The 19,400-nt window shown below is 41.5% G+C and overlaps 1 protein-coding gene across 1 annotated transcript in view; it reads right to left on the bottom strand.

The window, feature by feature from the left end:
- The window catches only part of Grxcr1 (glutaredoxin and cysteine rich domain containing 1), a 109,488-nt gene extending 108,221 nt beyond the window's left edge, over positions 1–1,267 (bottom strand). The window contains exon 1 of the mRNA XM_051164854.1: positions 883–1,267. Within this exon, the coding sequence (XP_051020811.1) occupies positions 883–1,266 (384 nt within the window). The 5' untranslated portion in view covers position 1,267. The remainder of the gene's footprint in view (positions 1–882) is intronic.
- Positions 1,268–19,400: the final 18,133 nt, after the last annotated feature.

Raw genomic sequence — 19,400 nt, 5'->3', positions numbered from 1 at the left:
TAGAAAGTAGACACATTGATGGTTTATCGTGAGAGGTCATTTATTTAATTATTAAAAATAATAGATGGTAGAATTACAGTGAAAACAATGAGTTGCCACTTTAATGGTAATTATTATAAATACTATTCCTGGGCTGATATTTTTTAACAGCAACAACAAAATAATTCTACTAGTACTTTCATGAAATTTGAAACATTTTTCTGAACATTAGGTCATTTTCAAGGGCACTGGATCTAAATAACACATACCTATGTTCATAAGCAGAACCTTGCATATCTCAAGCTATTTTACTGTGAAGCCTTTATCTCTGTTTGTATTTGTATAGCTTTTCCAAGTCCTACTCTAAAGCTGTTAGGAACAAATTAATGGAGAGATGGACTCAAAAACAAAACAAAACAAAAAAAGTACACATCTTCCCCCAAAATGGGAGGAAGTCCCGTTCATCTTTATGCCTTTATAATTGTTCCACTGAACCCATCAATACTGAACATTAGCACTTAGCTTTTTCTAGTATAGCTATCAACATAAGTGGCAAAGGATGTTGGTTTAAGGATGATAGATCAGAAAGAAATTGACATCTGGGTTTTGAAGAAATGCTTTAAACACTATAGTCTGCTGTCTTCTTTCTTTGTTAAGAGAGACCCTGTGCTAGTCATCACACACCAGAGAAGATCACTCACATGGAATGAATTTGGTTATGAGAAGGCAATCTATTTTTCCAAGAACAGTGAGCCTGTGCATGGCTGTGCACACAGTGTCTTGGATGGAGAGTGCCTCACGAAGGCTGGAGGAATAAGACATGGGCTCTACCCTGGAGAACTGAGAGGGGTGGAGATGCTGAGTGAGGAACAAAGCTCAGAGCAGGAGACTGTAGTGACTTACCTGTAACACTTTGGTCAAATTGTTAAACAGAGCTTGGCCAGCACTCACTTTGTATTTGACGCCTCTGACTGTACCATTTTTGCTTAAAATGTTGACTCTCCTTGTACCAACAGCCTTCTCACTGGCTGTCCTGGCTAACACCAGCAAGTTGTCCTGGTCTCTCTCGTGTTCGCTGTCTTCTGATCCAATGTGGCCATTCTGATGTCCCTCAGAGTCACTCAGTCCATCTATTCCACAGACACTGGCGCATTCGGAATCCAGAGAGCCTGGTGGTTGCCCATCCTCATAGACCTCTTTCAGAACTCTCCCACTGTGAGACGAGGCTATCCGAAACCGGACTTTCCGTGGCCTGTCACTTTCTGGCTTTGTCTCCCTTCTTAGCATGGTCACCTCCACCCACACAAACAGTTCACACCATAATGGATCCGCTGTCAGTTCACCCCTTGCCACAGCGACAGCAGAGCAGAGTTCCAGAGGCGCCAGCCCTCCTGTGACAGCGAAAGAAAGGAAGATGTGCAAGGACATGCAGTGTGCCTTGGCTATCAATAATGGATACGCATGTGTGCTATGGTTACCATTAAACTAAAACCTGCAAAATGATCCCAGCCTTTAAATATTAAACATCCATGGTGGGCTCCAATGGAACAAGTGCAAGAAAGAGGCCTGAGGTGAGACAGAAAATAAGTGTGCGGCAAGGACATAAAAGGCTTGAATGTCAAAGCAGATGATGAGTGTTGAAAATGACCTTAGCAGAAACAACTGGACAGTTTACTGCCTAGAATCGAGGTCAGAAATAGAATCTCGAGTGAAATGTGTAGGGTACAGGTGCCCAGTCTTCCCTAAGTGCTAGTTCCTTCTCTCGCTCTCCAGGCAATCTTTCAAAGGGACAGCGAGCATGCTGCATGGCTCATACAACCTGCAGTGTTAATTCTAATTAAGCAGCTGGTTAGTCTGCATCAACAATGCGTAAGGTGAATTTTCAAGACATCTTCGTGCTTGTGGTATTTTGTTAAAGGCAAGCTTTGAACACACCATAGGAGAGGAAGCTTCAGGCTGCTTGTGTCCCTCCTGGTGCTAGTGGGAAGTGTTCTCAGTGATAGGGGGCAGGGTTTGGAAAGGAGAGGTGGAACAACAAAGGAAGAATGGAAAATCCTCCAGGCCAGCCAGATCAGCCACAGAGATCCAGATCCAGGCGATGGGCACTGATAGATGTGTTACCCAGTCATGCTGGTACTGAGCAGGTCCTCTGCAATTGCTTGGTGTGTTCCCTATCTGGCAAGCACATGTGGGGGGTAGGGGGACCAGAGGGGAGAACTGCTTTTATGTTGTAAGCTTGTGGTGAAATGTTACCAGTGAGTGTGGCAATCTGTCTGCGTCCCAGAAAAGGGGAGAGTCAACTAACCCACGTTGCATTTTACAGTCAATATTTGTAAGTTTTCATCTAAGGTCTTTGTTTATACTACTTTTCAAAATTCAGAAAGTACTCAATAGAAAAAAATCAAAGACAAAAGGCATTAATAATCTCGCTGCGTGCATTGAAAAATTTGTGCATATTCCAGTGTGTAGAGTGGAGATGGTCCAATGCTTACAAAGCTGAGCGGGTCACTTGGCTTTTCATTTTTAAGGACAGAAGTCATGAGGTGCTAGCACTGGACAATAAAATATGAGCAGAAGGCATTAATCCCTCATGGACCAAGGCAGTTAGAACACATACTGAGGTGATATGAGCTCCTCCCCATATCGGCATGGTCATGTACACATTGTGAGTTCATGTGTCTCCAGTCTTGCCATGTCCAAAAGACACAGTTTTGTTCCTGTCCTCTCTGATGTCTAGTTCTTATCATCTTTCTTCCCGCTTTTCTGCAAAGGTCTCTGAGCCTTGCAGAGGCCATGTGGCACCATTTGTGGCTAAGCACTCCACAGTTACTTACTCTCTGCACTTGGAGCAGTTGTGAGTGTCTGCTTTAGCTATCATCCACCATACAAAAAAATGTCTTTGATGACGTCTGAGAGCTGTACTATTCTATGAGAAAAGCTAGATTAATTTATAGGGTAGTTTGATACTATGTGCATTTATCAAAATAATAGTTGGTGGGTTTATCCTTGGAGACTGTCTTGGGTTCTTAATCAGATTTGTAGTACCATTAACTGAGGTGCCATGGACATTTGATGGATTCTGGAGAAGGAAGATTCAGTTTCTTCTTTTTTCTATATAGAAGTTTATTTATTCACTTTACAAAAGTGAACTCTGGTAAGTCAACCATGCTGCTGTTGGATGGTCCCACACTCACATGCACAAGGACAGCACAAATTGGAGTCGATGAGCTATTAAGTTTTAAGAAGAGAGAGGGCATGATGACGTTGACGGGGTAGCAAGATGGCGACGGGTCTTGAAGAAGTTGAGGGAAACAGTTGGTAAATATAATGAAGATGCATAGTATGAACGTGTCAAAGAACTAACAGGAACATTTATAATTAAAGAAAAATCACTTTTTAAAAGACAAAAAATAATACACTGAGCCTATCAGAGTCAAAGAGAACTTTAAAATCATCACCACTATTCCTCATATGATTATGTACTAAGAAATTTTATCATATATTTATAGTATAATCTGTGAATTTATATGTGGGTATACATACATGTATATATTATTTGTATATATAAGGCCACAGTCAAATACAAATTCATACTGCATTTACTATCTTACTTGTTCATTTAACAAAAGGCAGTACCTTCCTCTGTCATTAACCTAATTATGCTAATATCCCTGCCTTCCCCCATTTGCTACTGCATATTCTGGAAAATCTGGGCGTTGAGACGTAAGATGCCTATTTTTGAATCATAGTATATTCCCCTACTAAAGTACGTGCTAACTCCGAGTCTGCTGGCCTTTCAGCTCATCCTTGAAAAGGAGATGACTCACTTAAAAGGTTCCATAAAATATTATCCATACATGTCCATCTATCTACATATAACACACACTTTTTGCATGTGTGTTTAAAATGTTCTAGGATTTCTAGTCATTCTAATGAAACATTTCTATCTTTCGCATAGGTTTCTGACACTAGCAGAAGCAACTCTAGTATGAAAACTATATGCTCAGTGTATAATACACCCTTAATAATTATAATTCACATCTACCTTAAGCTAAAATAAAATTAGACTTATGCTCAGTAGACCAATCTTTGCATCCTTCATTCAATCAGGAAATGAGTATTCCTCATGTATCTCTTAAAAATTGCTCAAATATAAAAAAACCTAGCATACATGTGGGAAATATAAATATGAAAATTATGGCATGTTTTCTTAATTTAAAAAGTATCTCTAGTTAATACAGAGTATCATGTGTACATATGAACTTTTTCCCCTTGAAGTGATTGAACTTCTTGGTTTTGGCATCTTTCTCTAAATATACAACCTTGTTCTATTTAAAATTGGCTCCTGGACACTCTGTGTCAAAGAAATAGCTGTAGCTGCCCATGTCCCACTCATTACCCATTTTCAGGGATCTGTTTATTGTTTGTCACGTTTTAATCCTCTGACACCCTTGTATGCCTTCTCGTCATGAATTTCTTTTACTTCTTCATAACTACACTTGTAATTATTCGTTTAGCAATGTTTATTGAGCACTCGCTAAATATTGTAATTTCTGGGCCTAGACTACATATGTGAAAAAAATAAACATGATCCCTGTTTCAGGGTAAACTGACAACTCATAATATAGAGATAAAAACAGAATAAAAATGTAAAACGAATGACAAAGAATAAAAAACTGGGTACAATGGAGAAAGATAGAGTAGGAAATTCTCCTTTAGACTCATGGGGAGTGATAAGCCTTTAGGAAGAGGAGGCACTATACCGGAATCTACTAAAATTAAGAGATACTGATGTGTGAAACTTGAGAGTCGAAGTACGTTCAATTCTGTGAGAATATGTGTAAATGTCCTTAAGTCAACAGAACAAAGCGACAGCCTACAGACTGGGAAAAGATCTTCACCAACCCTACATCTGACAAAGGTCTAATATCCAAAATATATAAAGAACTCAAGAAATTAAACCTCACCAAACCAAATAACCCAATTGAGAAATGGGGCTCAGAACTAAACAGAGAATTCTCAACAGAGGAAAATCAAATGGCTAAGAAACACTTAAAGAAATGCTCAATCTCCTTAGTCATCAGGGAAATGCAAATCAAAACAACTCTGAGATTCCATCTTACACCCATCAGAATGGCTAAGATCAAAAATTCAAGTGATACCACATGCTGGTGAGGGTATGGAGAGAGAGGAACACTCCTTCATTGCTGGTGGGAATGCAAACTAGTACAGCCACTTTGGAAATCTATCTGGTGCTATCTCAGAAAACTGGGAATAAGGCTTCCTCAAGACCCAGATATTCCACTCCTTGGAATATACCCAGAAGATGCTCCAGCACACAACAAGGCCATTTGCTCAACCATGTTCATAGCAGCCTTATTCATAATAGCCAGAACATGGAAACAGCCTAAGTGTCCCTCAATAGAAGAATGGATAAAGAAACTGGTACATTTACACTATGGAATACTACTCAGCTATTAAAAACAAGGAATTCCCAAAATTTGTGGACAAATGGATTGAACTAAAAATGATCATAATGAGTGAGTTAACCCAGAAGCAGAAAGACTCAAATGGTATATACTCACTTATATCTGCATACTAGCCCAAAGGGCATGTCCCATGAAAGTCTTCACTAACCAGGAATGTGGGTCAGAGGGGAGGACATCCTATTGGGACTCTAGGTGAGAGAAGCATGGGAAAATGGGGAAATAGAAGGATCTAGAGGATCCTAGAAATCTATAAGAAGAACATGATGTTGGGCAGATCTGGGCCCAGGTGTCCAGCACAAACTATGGCACCAGCGAAGGACAATACATGCAGTAAACTTTGAACCCAGATCTAGCCAATGGACAGGATGTTCTTCACAGTTGAGTGGAGAGTGGGGTCTGACTTTCACACGAACTCTGGTGCCCCATATTTGACAATATCCCCTGGATGGGGAGGCCTGGTGGCACTCAGAGGAAGGATAGCAGGCTACCAAGAAGAGACTTGATACCCTATGAGCATATACAGAGGGAGGAGGTCCCCCTCAGTCACAGTCATAGGGGAGGGGAGTAAGGGGAAAATGAGAGGGAGTGAGGAATGGAAGGCTACAAGGGATGGGATAACAATTTATATGTAACATGAATAAATTAATAAAATAAAAAACATAAAAATAAATAAAATTGGTTTCCTTAAGAAAAAAAACCAGAATGTTTGTTCAGAAAATTAAAAACATCAGAATGAGTGAAGAGAGTTATTACTTCTATTTTATAAAACTCCTCTTAAAATAGGACTCTCCCAGACCCACATCCCCACCCTTGTGAAATTTGCAAATAATCAACAAAAAATACTATGTTTAAAACAAAACAAAAAACAAGACCCTACTTCCCTGTCCAGCCTTTAATTTCCTCTCTGAACCCTGAAACCATGGGATAAGCCATATCACCCAGGAACATAGAAAGCATTAATATGCTTAACATCAATGGCGTACATTCAGCTAAAGTAACAACAAATTATAGAAGCTCTGCAGAGTGGAGAGTGTTCTAGTCATCAAAGGACAACTATGGAAAGTACTGTTACACGTTAATCTGATTTTAAAATACTTTTTCTTCGCTCACTAGTACAAACACTGACCTAGGAGCTAGATGTAAGTCTGAGCATTCCTCATTTGTGTCAGTTTTGTTACTGGAAGGAATAGCCAACAAAATCTTAATTATAGAAAAGATATAGCATCAGAATAAAGTGGTTAAACTCATCCTGGTTTCAAAACCTTGCTCCCCACCACTCTTCTATGTCTGGTACAGCGCTGTGCAGTGGGAAGTCATTTTAACCAGGTCCTTGGATTTTCAATGTCCTGAATCACAGCAAAGGTGGCATCCGTTTGTATGCTGCTGACTTTTAGGCGTCACATTCGCTCTTCTGGTTTTCACTCTTGAAAACACTAGAAGTTGGTTGCTAACCATGAACCACTTCTGAGGTAAAGCCTCCAAAAGCTGTGAGCCACAGAAACATTTTATTTTTATGGTTGTCGCCAGTCTTCATTATGGTAACAGAGGGTGAATGCAGAAACAAGAAGCAGTTTTCCAAAATAGATTTTAAACCAATGCCAGTGCTGAATGTGGAAGCTTCGGAGGCCAAGTCCTTAGAGTGGCATTTCATTCTCTGTGCCTCATAGAAAGCATAGAACTTCCAAACCTTTGATGTGAAAGAAAGAAAGAAAGAAAGAAAGAAAGAAAGAAAGAAAGAAAGAAAGATAGATACCCTTAGAGAGTATCCTATTGATAAACTTACATAACAGAAATCTCTAACTTAATACAGACTTCTTGTGTTATTTTTATGGCTAGTATTTTCAAATCACTGAAATACACACACACACACACACACACACACACACACACACACACACACACACACACACATATGTATATAAAACCTTGTGCCAGTAAATGACATAAGCTTAAAAAGAATAGGCACTTGACCCTATGTTGTTACAAATTACATTTCTCAGTTGCATTATTTTCTTTTTTTCCAAAAGCATGATGCTAGAATGGTGCCCTGAGACATTCTAATTCCATTAGCCTATCGCTGTTGCCAAGGAAACAGAGACTGCTGTCTGAGAAAGAAGGTTAAAACTGGCAATGAGAGGCAAAACAGAGGCAGCAAGCCAGAGGAAACCTGTGCTCATTTTGGGAAGTGACGATGCTTTTGTTCGTCTGTTGTGATTGCAGTTTTTACTTTACAAATAATTGAGACAGTTTTTTTTGTTTTGTTTTGTTTTTGTTTTTTGTTTTTTTTTTTAGGGACAGAGGTGTGAAAGGTGCCCCAGAGAGGTCAGTCAAGAAAGTTCCTCTAAAGAGAAAGCATGATGAAATATAACTTACAAGGTTTCTAATTGGGAAAAAATAATCACACCAGAAAAATATGGCATCCAGCCAATTGTACAAAACTACCAGTTACACAAAGAAGGCGTCAGGGCCACAAAACACCAAGACATATTTTTGTGACCCACAGGATCTTATGAAGTAAGTCACTCTCCAAAGATTTTGTACATGTAAATCTGCCTGTAATATAACACTTCTATAATCTGTCTTATTTGGCTTAAATCTCTCTTTGGCATATGGAATCTTTTTCCAGAATGATTCTGCCAGTCATACTAGAAACAGGAACAGCCCTCGATCAGTTATCCTGACCACCAGCGATGTGAAGATATTCACAAGTGACATGTCAGGAAATGCTAGCTTTCAAGAAATTGGGACTCTTAGATTCATTACAGAGAAGAGGTTGTTTGCAAATTAAGAAAACCAGCATTTTAGCACATGGGCCCCTATGTCTCCACTACTTATTTATTCTTCATAAATTAATATGTATTACAATAAAATGCATCTGTTCGGCCTACGAAGCCATTAACTGACACAAAGAGACTGAAATGTAACTCAAAGCTGCAAGCACTATGCTGGGCAGAATTTAAACTGCTACTAATCTAACAATAAACTAAAATAAACTACTCTAATCCTCTTTTTTTGTTTGTTTGTTTGTTTGTTTTGTTTTTCGAGACAGGGTTTCTCTGTGTAGCCTTGGCTGTCCTGGACTCACTTTGTAGACCAGGCTGGCCTCGAACTCACGGCGATCTGTCTGCCTCTGCCTCCCAAATGCTGGGATTAAAGGTGTGCACCACCATGCCCGGCTACTACTCTAATCCTCATAACCTACATATATGCCAAGCATTTGCCAACCTGATCCTTTTGGACCGCTTTTCTCTGCCGACCCCCATTTCTGTCAACCATCAACTCTGTCAACTCCCAGCTCCTCAGCCTCTCTAGGAAGTCCCGCCTTCCACTTTCTGTCCTTCTGCCCAGCTGATTGGCTAAACAAGGCTTTATTGACAGTTGTTACATCCACTCAAGACATTTCTCCACAAATAGACGCAGTGGTCACCACTGGTTTGTAGATTAAACATGCTTCAGTAAAGAGAGAACAGAGAGTATATTATACATGAGCTTTCATGATGAGGGATTAAGAAAGAATCAGGGTGAGAGATGCCAGCGAATTTCTGAAATGACATCATGAAACGTATCCCCTTTGCTAAAGCTCAGCTGCTCTGGAGCCGAAAGGCAGCAGATGCATCAGCCCAAAGTTGGTCAAACTCGATGAACTCTAGAAATAAGACTTGCTGCTTAGGAACCCAGAGGATAAAAGGCGTCAAGAAGGGGACTGGTGTTGCCATCTCTGCAGGACAACTACACCTGTGAGATTTGCGGTTGTGGGAACATTAGACCACCCCTCTCTACGTGGACATCACAGCTTCACCAGGGGTGAGGATAAGAGGCAGCACCTAGGCAACTCTGGGGTACATAGTTATCAATAAGCATAAGTCAAGGAGGAGAGTCGTCAGGGCAATTGGGGATGACCCAACAGATTGGTGGCGTTTATTTTGTTGTTGTTTCTTTCTTTGTTTGTTTGTTTTGTTTTGTTATGAATCTCCTTTCCTGAAATAATCACTGAGGCTTTGGAGTTGAGAGGCCTGAGGTCCTGACATCCATCAGATGAAGGTCCACAACCACTGTAATTTGGGAACCGTGATCTCGAGATCATGAAAGCTTGCAACACGTGGCCCTTTGGTGCACGTCAGTGAAAAGCTCCATCTGGTATGCAGTGTGTGCAGCACAATTCTTGGGATCTTAGGACTGAGAGAATTCCGAGTGTGTTTCGTCAGTTCTAAAATGCTTGAATTTTTCCCCACATTCAGCATCTCTGAGGCCATTGCACATCAGGCCCTTGGATCAATGGGTGACAAGGACGGCATAGTTGCCATCGCTGCACGTAGGCATCAAAACTTGCAGCCATCACTAGCTTGGAAGAAAACTCTGGAGACAATAGCAAAGCACCTTTGTATAAAGTGATACATCGCTGCCAGTACTCTTGACTTCAGGAAGGACTGAGTTCACTGTGAGGAAGAAGCACACACACACACACACACACACACACACACACACACACACCAGTGCTGCTTAGCTGAGACACAGCACAGAAGACTGTGACTTTAGGGCACAGGGTCATTTCTTAGCTAGAATTACTGTTACAAAGCAGCTTGGGTGGGAAAGGTTCTGTTCGGCTTACACTTCCACAGCCCTAGTTATCATGGAAGGAAGTCAGGACAGGAACTCAACCAGACCAAGAATCTGGAGGCAGGAGCTGATGCAGACACCATGGAGAAGTGTGGGTCTCCTCTTCCCTGGGCCAGGGGCTGCTGGCCACCATCCCACAAAGGCAGCAGGAGCAGAAGGTGAGGCATAGGCCTCAGAAGGCCTCGAATATGACAGAGAATGACCTCCAGGAAGCACTTCAGGAAGATAGCTCAACTTTATTTGGAGAGAGCAAAGGCTATAGAGTCCCTGGGGAGTAGGTGAGGGGCTCCCAGGATAGGTGTACATAATTGGTTGGAACTAGCTACTCCAAGGATTCTCAATTCGCATTAGGCAGCACACGGCTGTCATATGAACGGGAACACAGTACCTATAGATGCAGGGAGGGTAGAGCTAGCAGGGACCTGTGTCAAAGGCCACATATCAAATGTGGTTAGGACCATCTGTGCCTGAAGACACTCTGCAGATGAGGTCAGGTAGAGCATAGGATGCCCTGCTAAGGAGAGGGAGTCCTCCATCTAGTTCCACGCTCAGAAAGGCTATCCAGACTGGGAGGACTACAACCTCAAAGAGCAAGGTCCTCCCAACAGAGGGGTGCTGCTTACTGGCTTGCTTCACATGGCTTGCTCAGCCTGCTTTCTTACAAAACCCAGGACCATCAGCTCAGAAATAGCACCTGACACAGTGCCCTTTCCAGTGAAGCATTAAGAAATGATCCAGCCCTACAGCTGGATATTATGGAGGCTCTTTCTCGAATGAAGGTCCCTCCTTTCAGTGACGCTAGCTGTGTCAAGTTGACATAAAACTAACTAGTACAGTCATCAAATCCATTCATTTCACACATACTGACCTCCTATGCATGCTCAGAAGTGACATGTGAGAGGAACGTATATCCAAATGTCTTCCAGTCCTGTAAAATAAAATTTTCAAGTGACAAAACGTTTTCAGATGACTATAAAATCTATATATGGTTAAGTTAGCAGCACTTTGATTTTCCTTTATTAGTGATTCATAAAACAAGGATCTATCTGCAGCCTATGCTACAGATGCTGCCATCACTGGGATGCATCTTTACATTTGCCGAAGTGTAAGCATGGGTCATGGCACAAAGGAAGTACTCCATCATTCTGTGCGGACCTCACCGGATCCCGAGGACTAGCCATTTGTTTCTTTGCTGTCCCCACAGAATCACTGTGCTGTCTAATAAAGCTGTCCTCTCACAGGCATCCGGAATTTCCTTCTCTCCTTTCATTTCTTCCACTGGATCTTCTTCCTCTGACCCTTGCTATTCCTCCCAGGGTCTCAGATCCATTCGATTGTTAACTCTATGGCTAAAGTCACAAAACATGTCACTCCTTACTCCTCAGGGGGGACTGGCTCAGGTCTTTCAGGCGTTTTATGATAACTTTTTTATGATGATAACTTTATGATAATCTTATGAAACTACCAAGACATGCCCTTGCCAGTGCTGAGGGCATCTTATGGTATAAATGCAATGGCTGCTGAAGTGCAGTCGGCAAGAGTGAAGATGGGAAGGAATGAACTGGGTAAACAACTAGAGAAAACTTCCTATTGCTTTATTTCAACTTAAAACGCTCATGAGACTTTGAGATTATGAAGCACCCACTTTAACAGATTGGAAAACTTGAACCCAGTGGGTGAATCTCATGCTAACATTAACATCATGAATTGACAGAATGAAGAACTGTGCAGAACGCTGCTTAGCTTACATTGGGGGAAAATATGTTATGGTCCCTCGCATGTTTACAAGTGTTTGTGGGGCTTATGAAGGCTACTTATAGAGGAATCTGATTTGATTTTGAACAAAATGGTATTGTTACTTATGAGCACATTTATCTGAATATTTATCTGTTCATGTGCTCAATTCTGACAAGATGTAAAGAAGGCTTAAAAAATACATATGGATACCTTATACCATAACATAAATTATGTCCTCTAAAGCAATCTTCAAAAGGGTAGAGTAAAGCAAGTCCAGGAGGCGTGTCAAAATATTTACTTTCCAGATTACATGAGATAAAACTGTTTCTATTTATTGTTCCCCCCTTTAGTATGTATTGCCCAAAGGCACATTGACATCAAAGTTCCGTGTTGATCAGAAAGTCCTAGAACCCAGCTCATCCTTTTACTTTCCTTGCTACAAAATCCTTCTCTCCATTTCTTTGATCAGTCCATTTACTCAGTTGATGCTGTTCCAGTACATTCCGTGTGTCTAGCAGGGATCTAATCTCACCTAGCACACAAGAGAACAAGCCCAGTGCTCACCCAGTACAGCCAGTGTCTGCTCTACACCTTCCTTTGCAAGCCTACTGAGGTCAAATGCCAGCACCGGACTATTCCAATGTGTTTAACCTCCGTGAGCTCCCAGGCTACCCACAGTCATCTGTGTTTAAAAAGAATAATGCTTATAAAAAGTGTTCATTGTAATATCATTCTTTATTCTAATAAGTACAAATTTAAAAACAGATGAGGCATTTCCTAGTTCAAAGTCTGCTTGAAACATCTAGTTAAAGAATTTATTTGTCCTTCATAAATAAGTTATACTGTCCACTTACAGACCATAGTGTGTTGAAAGAAAAAAAAAACAGCCTATTGTCAAAGAAGTATTTCTATTGAAAGTTATTCCATCTTTTTCAGAATTTTCCGAGTGCAGAATTACATTTCAAATGAAAGAAAAAGTAGGGAAGGAAGGAAGGAAGGAAAGAAAGAAGGAAGGAAGGAAATCACAATTAGCCATTAAGCTTCCTTTCCCTGGAACACAAATTTCTGAATCCCTTTTTTACTTATAACCTTGCACTATACGCAGAAAACACTGACTGTTCTGCTGAAGTCTACGTGTCTGTTAACTTCATGTGAAGGGGCACCATACATCATCTCAGGCGTATTGAGCAGTATGCCAGTGATAAGTTCTCCTAAACACACATACATATACACATACACACACAAACACTCACATACATATACACACACACACACGAACACACATACATACATATATATACACATACACATACATACACAATTAATGAAAAATGAGGCCATGAATCTGAAAGAGAGGAAGGAGGGGTATAAGGGAAGGTTTAGAGGGAGGAAAAGAAATGGGAAATGATAAAATTATTTTATAATCTCAAAAGTGAAATGAAATAAATTTTAAAAATAAGGTCTGAAAAGGCTGTTTTTTGTAAAACGATCACCTAGAAGAGTTTATTAGGGAAAGGAAGTTTTCATTGTAATCAGGTAATGATCCTGGCTACAAAACAGAATATTCCATCAATGGTTATTTGCAAACTCAAGGAGCTGTTGAAGCACAGATGTTTCTCAAGATACAACAGCAAATTCAAACAAACAGCTAAAACAATCTATTTGTTGGAAATTGATTTAAATGGAATATCAAAAAAAAATTGTGTTGTGGAAAAATCTGCGGATATCCATCCTTCTACTGCTCTCTTTGTTTTTGGAAATGGACAAAGCCCAGACTTCCACGTCACAGCCACCAGGTAAGAGTATAGCCCTTATACGACCTGAGCATGGCACACCTCAGAATATCCCAGTGCATGGTTTTTGCCATTCTGGTTATAGGAGTTCTGACCAATAAAGTCTATAAGTTAAAATGTTTCCAGGTCCTGTACGGTGTTCAGATCATCAGCATTAACTAGAAGTGCGTGCCTACATACAGAAGCCACATAAACTGAATCAGAACTGACGCCTATGCATAGGAACACCAGAGAGGACCACAATTAAGAGCATAAGCCCTTGGAATATACCCAGAAGATGCTCCAGCACACAACAAGAAAATTTGCTCAACCATGTTCATAGCAGCCTTATTCATAATAGCCAGAACATGGAAACAGCCTAAGTGTCCCTCAGTAGAAGAGTGGATAAAGAAACTGTGGTACATATACACTATGGAATACTACTCAGCTATTAAAAACAAGGAGTTCCCGAAATTTGTGGATAAATGGATTGAGCTAGAAATGATCATAATGAGTGAGTTAACCCAGAAGCAGAAAGAATCAAATGGTATATACTCACTTATATCTGCATACTAGCCCAAGGGGCATGTCCCACAAAAGCCTTCACTTACCAGGAAACTGGGACAGAGGGGAAGGCATCCTATTGGGACTCTAAATGAGAGACGCATGGGAGAACAGCAAAATAAAAGGATCCAGAGGGTCCTAGAAATCTACAAGTAGAACAATATGATAGGCAGATTTGGGCCCAGGGGTCCCGCTCAAACTAAGGCACCAGCCAAGGACAATACAGGAGGTAAACTTTAAACCCCTTCCCAGATCTAGCCAATGGTCAGAATATTCTCCACAGTTGAGTGGAGAGTGTGATACGACTTTCTCACGTACTCTGGTGCCTCACATTTGACCATGTCCCCTGGAGGGGGAGACCTGGTGGCACTCAGAGGAAGGACAGCAAGTAGCCAAGAAGAGACTTGATACCCTATGAGAATATATAGGGGGGACGTAATCCCCCTCAGGAACAGTCATAGGGGAGGGGAATAATGGGAAAATGGGGGGGGGGAGGAATGGGAGGATACAAGGGATGGGATAAACATTGAGATGTAACAAGAATAAATTAATAAAAAAAATAAAATAAAATAAAAATAAAAAAATAAAAAAATAAAAAATAAAAAAATAAAAAAATAAATAAAAAAGAGCATAAGCAACAATGTGGGCTTTCCCACACATGCCTCACTTGGATATCCATTGGCCTCAGCTCAAGGAAATACCTACCTGTAAGCCCACGCAGGTTTGCAGGGGTTGCATGCTGTTTCCTAAGTTATTTTATAAGGAAAGGTGGAAAAATTGGTTTTGTTTTCTTTTTGTCTCATCAGTTTCTTTTGTGGAAATCTAAGCAAGGCATTCTGTGGACTTTTTGGGTGATCAACCTGGGGTGTTTTAACCTAGAAGAAGAGCTTTCCCCAAATCAACTATTTCCAACACTAAAACTGAAACAGTAACAGCCAATGGTGATGACTAGCTCTGTAATGACCCTCCAAACATTTATTTCCCCACAAATTTTAAAGTAATTTCTGGGCCTGGAAAGATGGCTCAGTTTTAAGAGCACTGCCTGCTCTTCCAAAGGACCCAGGTTCAATTCCCAGCCACTATATGGCAGCTCACAACTGTCTATAATTCTAGTTCCAATGGCTCTGACACCCTAACTCTAAAATAAAATTAAATAAATTTTAAAAATAAATAAATAAATAAAATAATTTCTTATACTGTACGCTTTACATATCATGACCAGTCGGAGAAGATATGCTTAGCACTGCTGCAACTTGAGGTGCCAGGGCGGGTGGGTACCCCTTGGGGCCTCCCCTTCTTTGAGAAGGAGAGGGGAAAATGGGGAGGAACATGAGGATGAGATTTGGGGGAGAGGAAGGAGGGGACTGGGGCCAGGTTGTAAAGAGATTAAATAAATAAATAATAAATAAGTGAAAAAAGTTGTGAGGAGCCATAACATATGGCCTGCTCACTGATAGCACAACGCCTCAAGGTGCCACATCGTCTTAGCTACAGCAAGCATCAGCAATTTTCCACTGTTGGACCAGAATTGCTGTTTTTCTAAATGTTTACCCAACTTCCTCTTCTATCTTGGCCTAGAATAGCCTGAGAATACCCTGCAGCTGGCTAAACATCCTGTTTTTTTGTGGTTTTCCCCAGAACTTGGCTTCCTCCCAATATAAACTGCCCCGGTATGCGCAATAAATGAGACTTGATCGGACCGCCATCTTGTCTTTCTTTCTCATGTCTCTTGTCCCTCACCACTCCCATTCCCTCTTCCAGGGTCTTTGTTGACAGTCCTGCGGGTCGGGACAAAAAGTCTTACATAGTATGGCCACTCCTCACATTTTAATATCTAAGAAGATCTTATTCTAAAACCGTTGCCCCCCAAAGTGGAGACAGAGCAGTAGAGACTTCCATGGCCTGGAACAATTGAGAAGCAGAAGGTGGATGTTGACGTATGTGGGAAAGGCTGTGAGGCTCCTGAGTGTGCAGACACTGCGGAGAAGGGGAATATGAAGAGAAAGTGTACACGCCTTCCACTTGGACTAAACGCCAAACTATATAGCGAACACATCAGCATGTCTACTGTATGTTGTTGCCTCTTCAGAGGATGTTTCACCTGTTGGTGGCCATAAGTTAGACATACTATCCTGGCCTACATTGACCTCTACTCATCTTGGACCCATCAGCTTGTTTCTTTGAGGATTTTTTTTAACCTAGAATATATCACATAAACATATCAGTGTTTATGGGAAATAGGGTTTATGGTCATTGTTGGTCTTCTATCATTACACACAGGGAAGTTAACAAGATGTACGTAAATGGAAGGAAAATGAAGCAACAGATACAAAGACTATTGTAGCAGATTTTAGGGGCAGTGACAAGACAAAACAAAGCTGCTTGTTTCCTGGTCTCGCTCTTATTACAAATCTCAGTCTCACTTCAACAATTTCCCAGCCAGTGCTTTTGATTCAGAAATCATAAATGGATTGAGATTTCATGATCCCTACTGGGAGATGATGCTTATCTTCTGGTGACACATGTCAAGGTCCTCACAGAACCTCTCATCAGATCCCCTCTCAACTGTCTACCCTGTGCATTGCCCTGCTCGCTCTTGGACCTCACATGACCTTGTCAGTGTTTGTGACACTAGAATTTCACCTTCTATTTCCCATTTTTTATTGTTTTATAAGCTATGGGATCTCCTGGGCTCTACAAATCCTCTGCATCAGTGTATTCAAGGATGAGTTCCTTCCAAAGAAATCACCAATTATCATAATATTTAAATGGCGTCCAACAGTCAGTGAGCACAACAGAAGGACTATGAACTCAGGAGTCAACAATCTTGCATTCAAAAGATGGCTGAGTAATGTGTAGACTTGTTTTCCAGCTTTACCCTGAATATAGTTTTTGTGACAGGATATTTTGTATTACTCTAACCACAAGAAAGTGTCATTCCTGCATGTCAAAATAATTAGCGTATAAGTAACATCCCACAGATCTACCTACTAGCATGGTGTCTACCTCACAAGTGAGCAAAAAAGCTAGTGACGGTTTTATATATTTAGTAAAAGTGTTCCCAATTAATAATGCTAAATAATTATCAAAACTGTTGTTGCTACTATTTAGCACACTGTCTTTATGACCACACCTACATTATGACGAGGAAGAAGAAGACGTAAGGAGGAAGACAAGGTACTGAAGAACTCAGGTAACTGTACAAGTGTAACTCCATCTTGTGACTAGGCCAGAGTTTCTGTCTTCCAGGGTTTTGTAAACAAATTCCTGGAAAAGCCATGGCCCTCAGGCAACCAGTCAGGGAAGGCCAGGACACCTGGCCTGAGGAAGATAAGGTTGCTTAGCTCCCAGTTTGAAGACCTGAGTCATGTAACCTCAAGAACACCTACCAGTTTGGGCTGGTTTGAACCAGTTTATAGAGCCCCTAGGCCTGGACCAGACCCTAAGCAATCCCAGAGGTACTCATACCCTCGCTGCTGATCTGTGTCAAGAGAAGATCACCTAACCCACCTTGGACCTTCCCTTGATTGCCTATAAAAAAGCCTGCATGCTCAACTCGGGGTCTTGCTTTGCATAGGCAAGGACCCCAGCGCACTAGATCTCTGCAGAATAAAGGCTCTTTGCTTTAGCATACGTCTTCAGACTCCTGGTCGTTTGGGGGTCCTCACGATCTGGGCATAACAATATGAGCTACCTGTTTTAGTTTGGACACTAAATGCCACCCTGAAAAGCTCTTCAGTAAAGACTTTCACTCCAGTTAGTAGCACCACTAAGAGGTGAATAGGTATTGAGAGCATTAACCTTGTCAATGAATCAATCCATCAATGCACTCATGGCTGAGTTAACTTTTAAGAGGTACAATCCAGTTGGAAGAAATACATCACTAGAGGTATGCCTCTGAGGAGTGTATGTTGTCTCTGTTCTCTTCTTCTTCTTCTTCTTCTTCTTCTTCTTCTTCTTCTTCTTCTTCTTCTTCTTCTTCTCTTCTTCTTCCTCTTCCTCTTCCTCCTCCTCCTCCATCCCCTTCCCCTCCCCATCCTCCTCCTCTTTCTTCTTCTCTCTTTCTCTCTCTCATTTTTATCTTTCTCTTTCCTCTCTCTTTTCCTCTTCCACTAGTTACACCCCTACGTACCCTTCTACCAATGAAGCAGAACAGCCATTGACTGAAGCCTCTCAAATGATGAGCCAAAGTAAATCTTTTTCTCCAATAAAATAGTTTCTCTCATGCATTTTGTCACAATGGGGCAAGCTTCCCAGGCCTCTAGCCTGAGAGCATATTTCTGGGCAATGTATGGTAGAACTGGACTCACGAAGGACAGGTAACCATGGCAGGAGGAACAGGTGCATCACAAACCGACTCTGACGTCCAGCAGTAGCAGTGAGAGCAACCCAAGGTAAAAAGTTCTTGTCATGCAAGCCTCGCGTTCTAGGTTTAGATACGCAGAGCCCACCTAAAAGCCAGACACGGTGATCTGTAGTGCTACACAGGAAGATGAGAGGAGGAGACAGGAGACTCCCCGACGCTTGTGGGTCAGGTAACATGGCTGACAGAGCTGAAGCGCCCTTCCTGCCCCCCTGATTCACACGAACTCATAGCCACGTTCATGTGCAAGGACAGACACACACTCAACAATACACTTTCCGCAGCATGTTCAGCGGGGTGCTTCATCCACAGCAGCATTCAGCAGGCATGTTTAGAACCTGCTTGCTGGCAACACGCATCACAGAGTCTGTCTAGCTGCTTGATTGGCTGGGCAATGGGAATTCAACCGTGAATCCTGAACGGTCCAATCAGATTACTGGGAATGAGAGCAGAGCGGTTCTGGAGCTCTTCAAAGACAGACAAGATGGAGGGAACAGCTGTCTTGATTCTCGGCTCCTGTCAAGACTTGGCATTCTGTCCTGCCTTATGTACCTCTAGTTTATTCCTTTGTTTACTTAAATTGGTTTGAGGCCTCCTACTGCTTCCAACAAACAACCTCTGAGTTACCAGGAGAAATTCATGGAAGGGGGTTATTCGGTCTTATTGCCAAACTGTGCACAAAAATTCCATTGCAGACATGCTGCCTGTCTGCGGCTTATAAGTGCTGTGGGCCGGATTCAGGCAAATGAAGCACGCGACTGGAAGGAAAGACAGTGATGCTTTAAACTACATCACGGCTTCTGTTTTTCCATACATGCTCAGTCGCCATTGCTGATGAGTGGGATCCTGTCTCTCAAATGTTCCTCCCTCCTATCTTCT

Source organism: Acomys russatus, chromosome 22, assembly GCF_903995435.1.
Source record: "Acomys russatus chromosome 22, mAcoRus1.1, whole genome shotgun sequence".
Taxonomy (NCBI): Eukaryota; Metazoa; Chordata; class Mammalia; order Rodentia; family Muridae; genus Acomys; species Acomys russatus.
The sequence above is the reverse complement of the archived record's forward strand: the minus strand, read 5'-3'. Positions and strand labels throughout refer to the sequence as shown.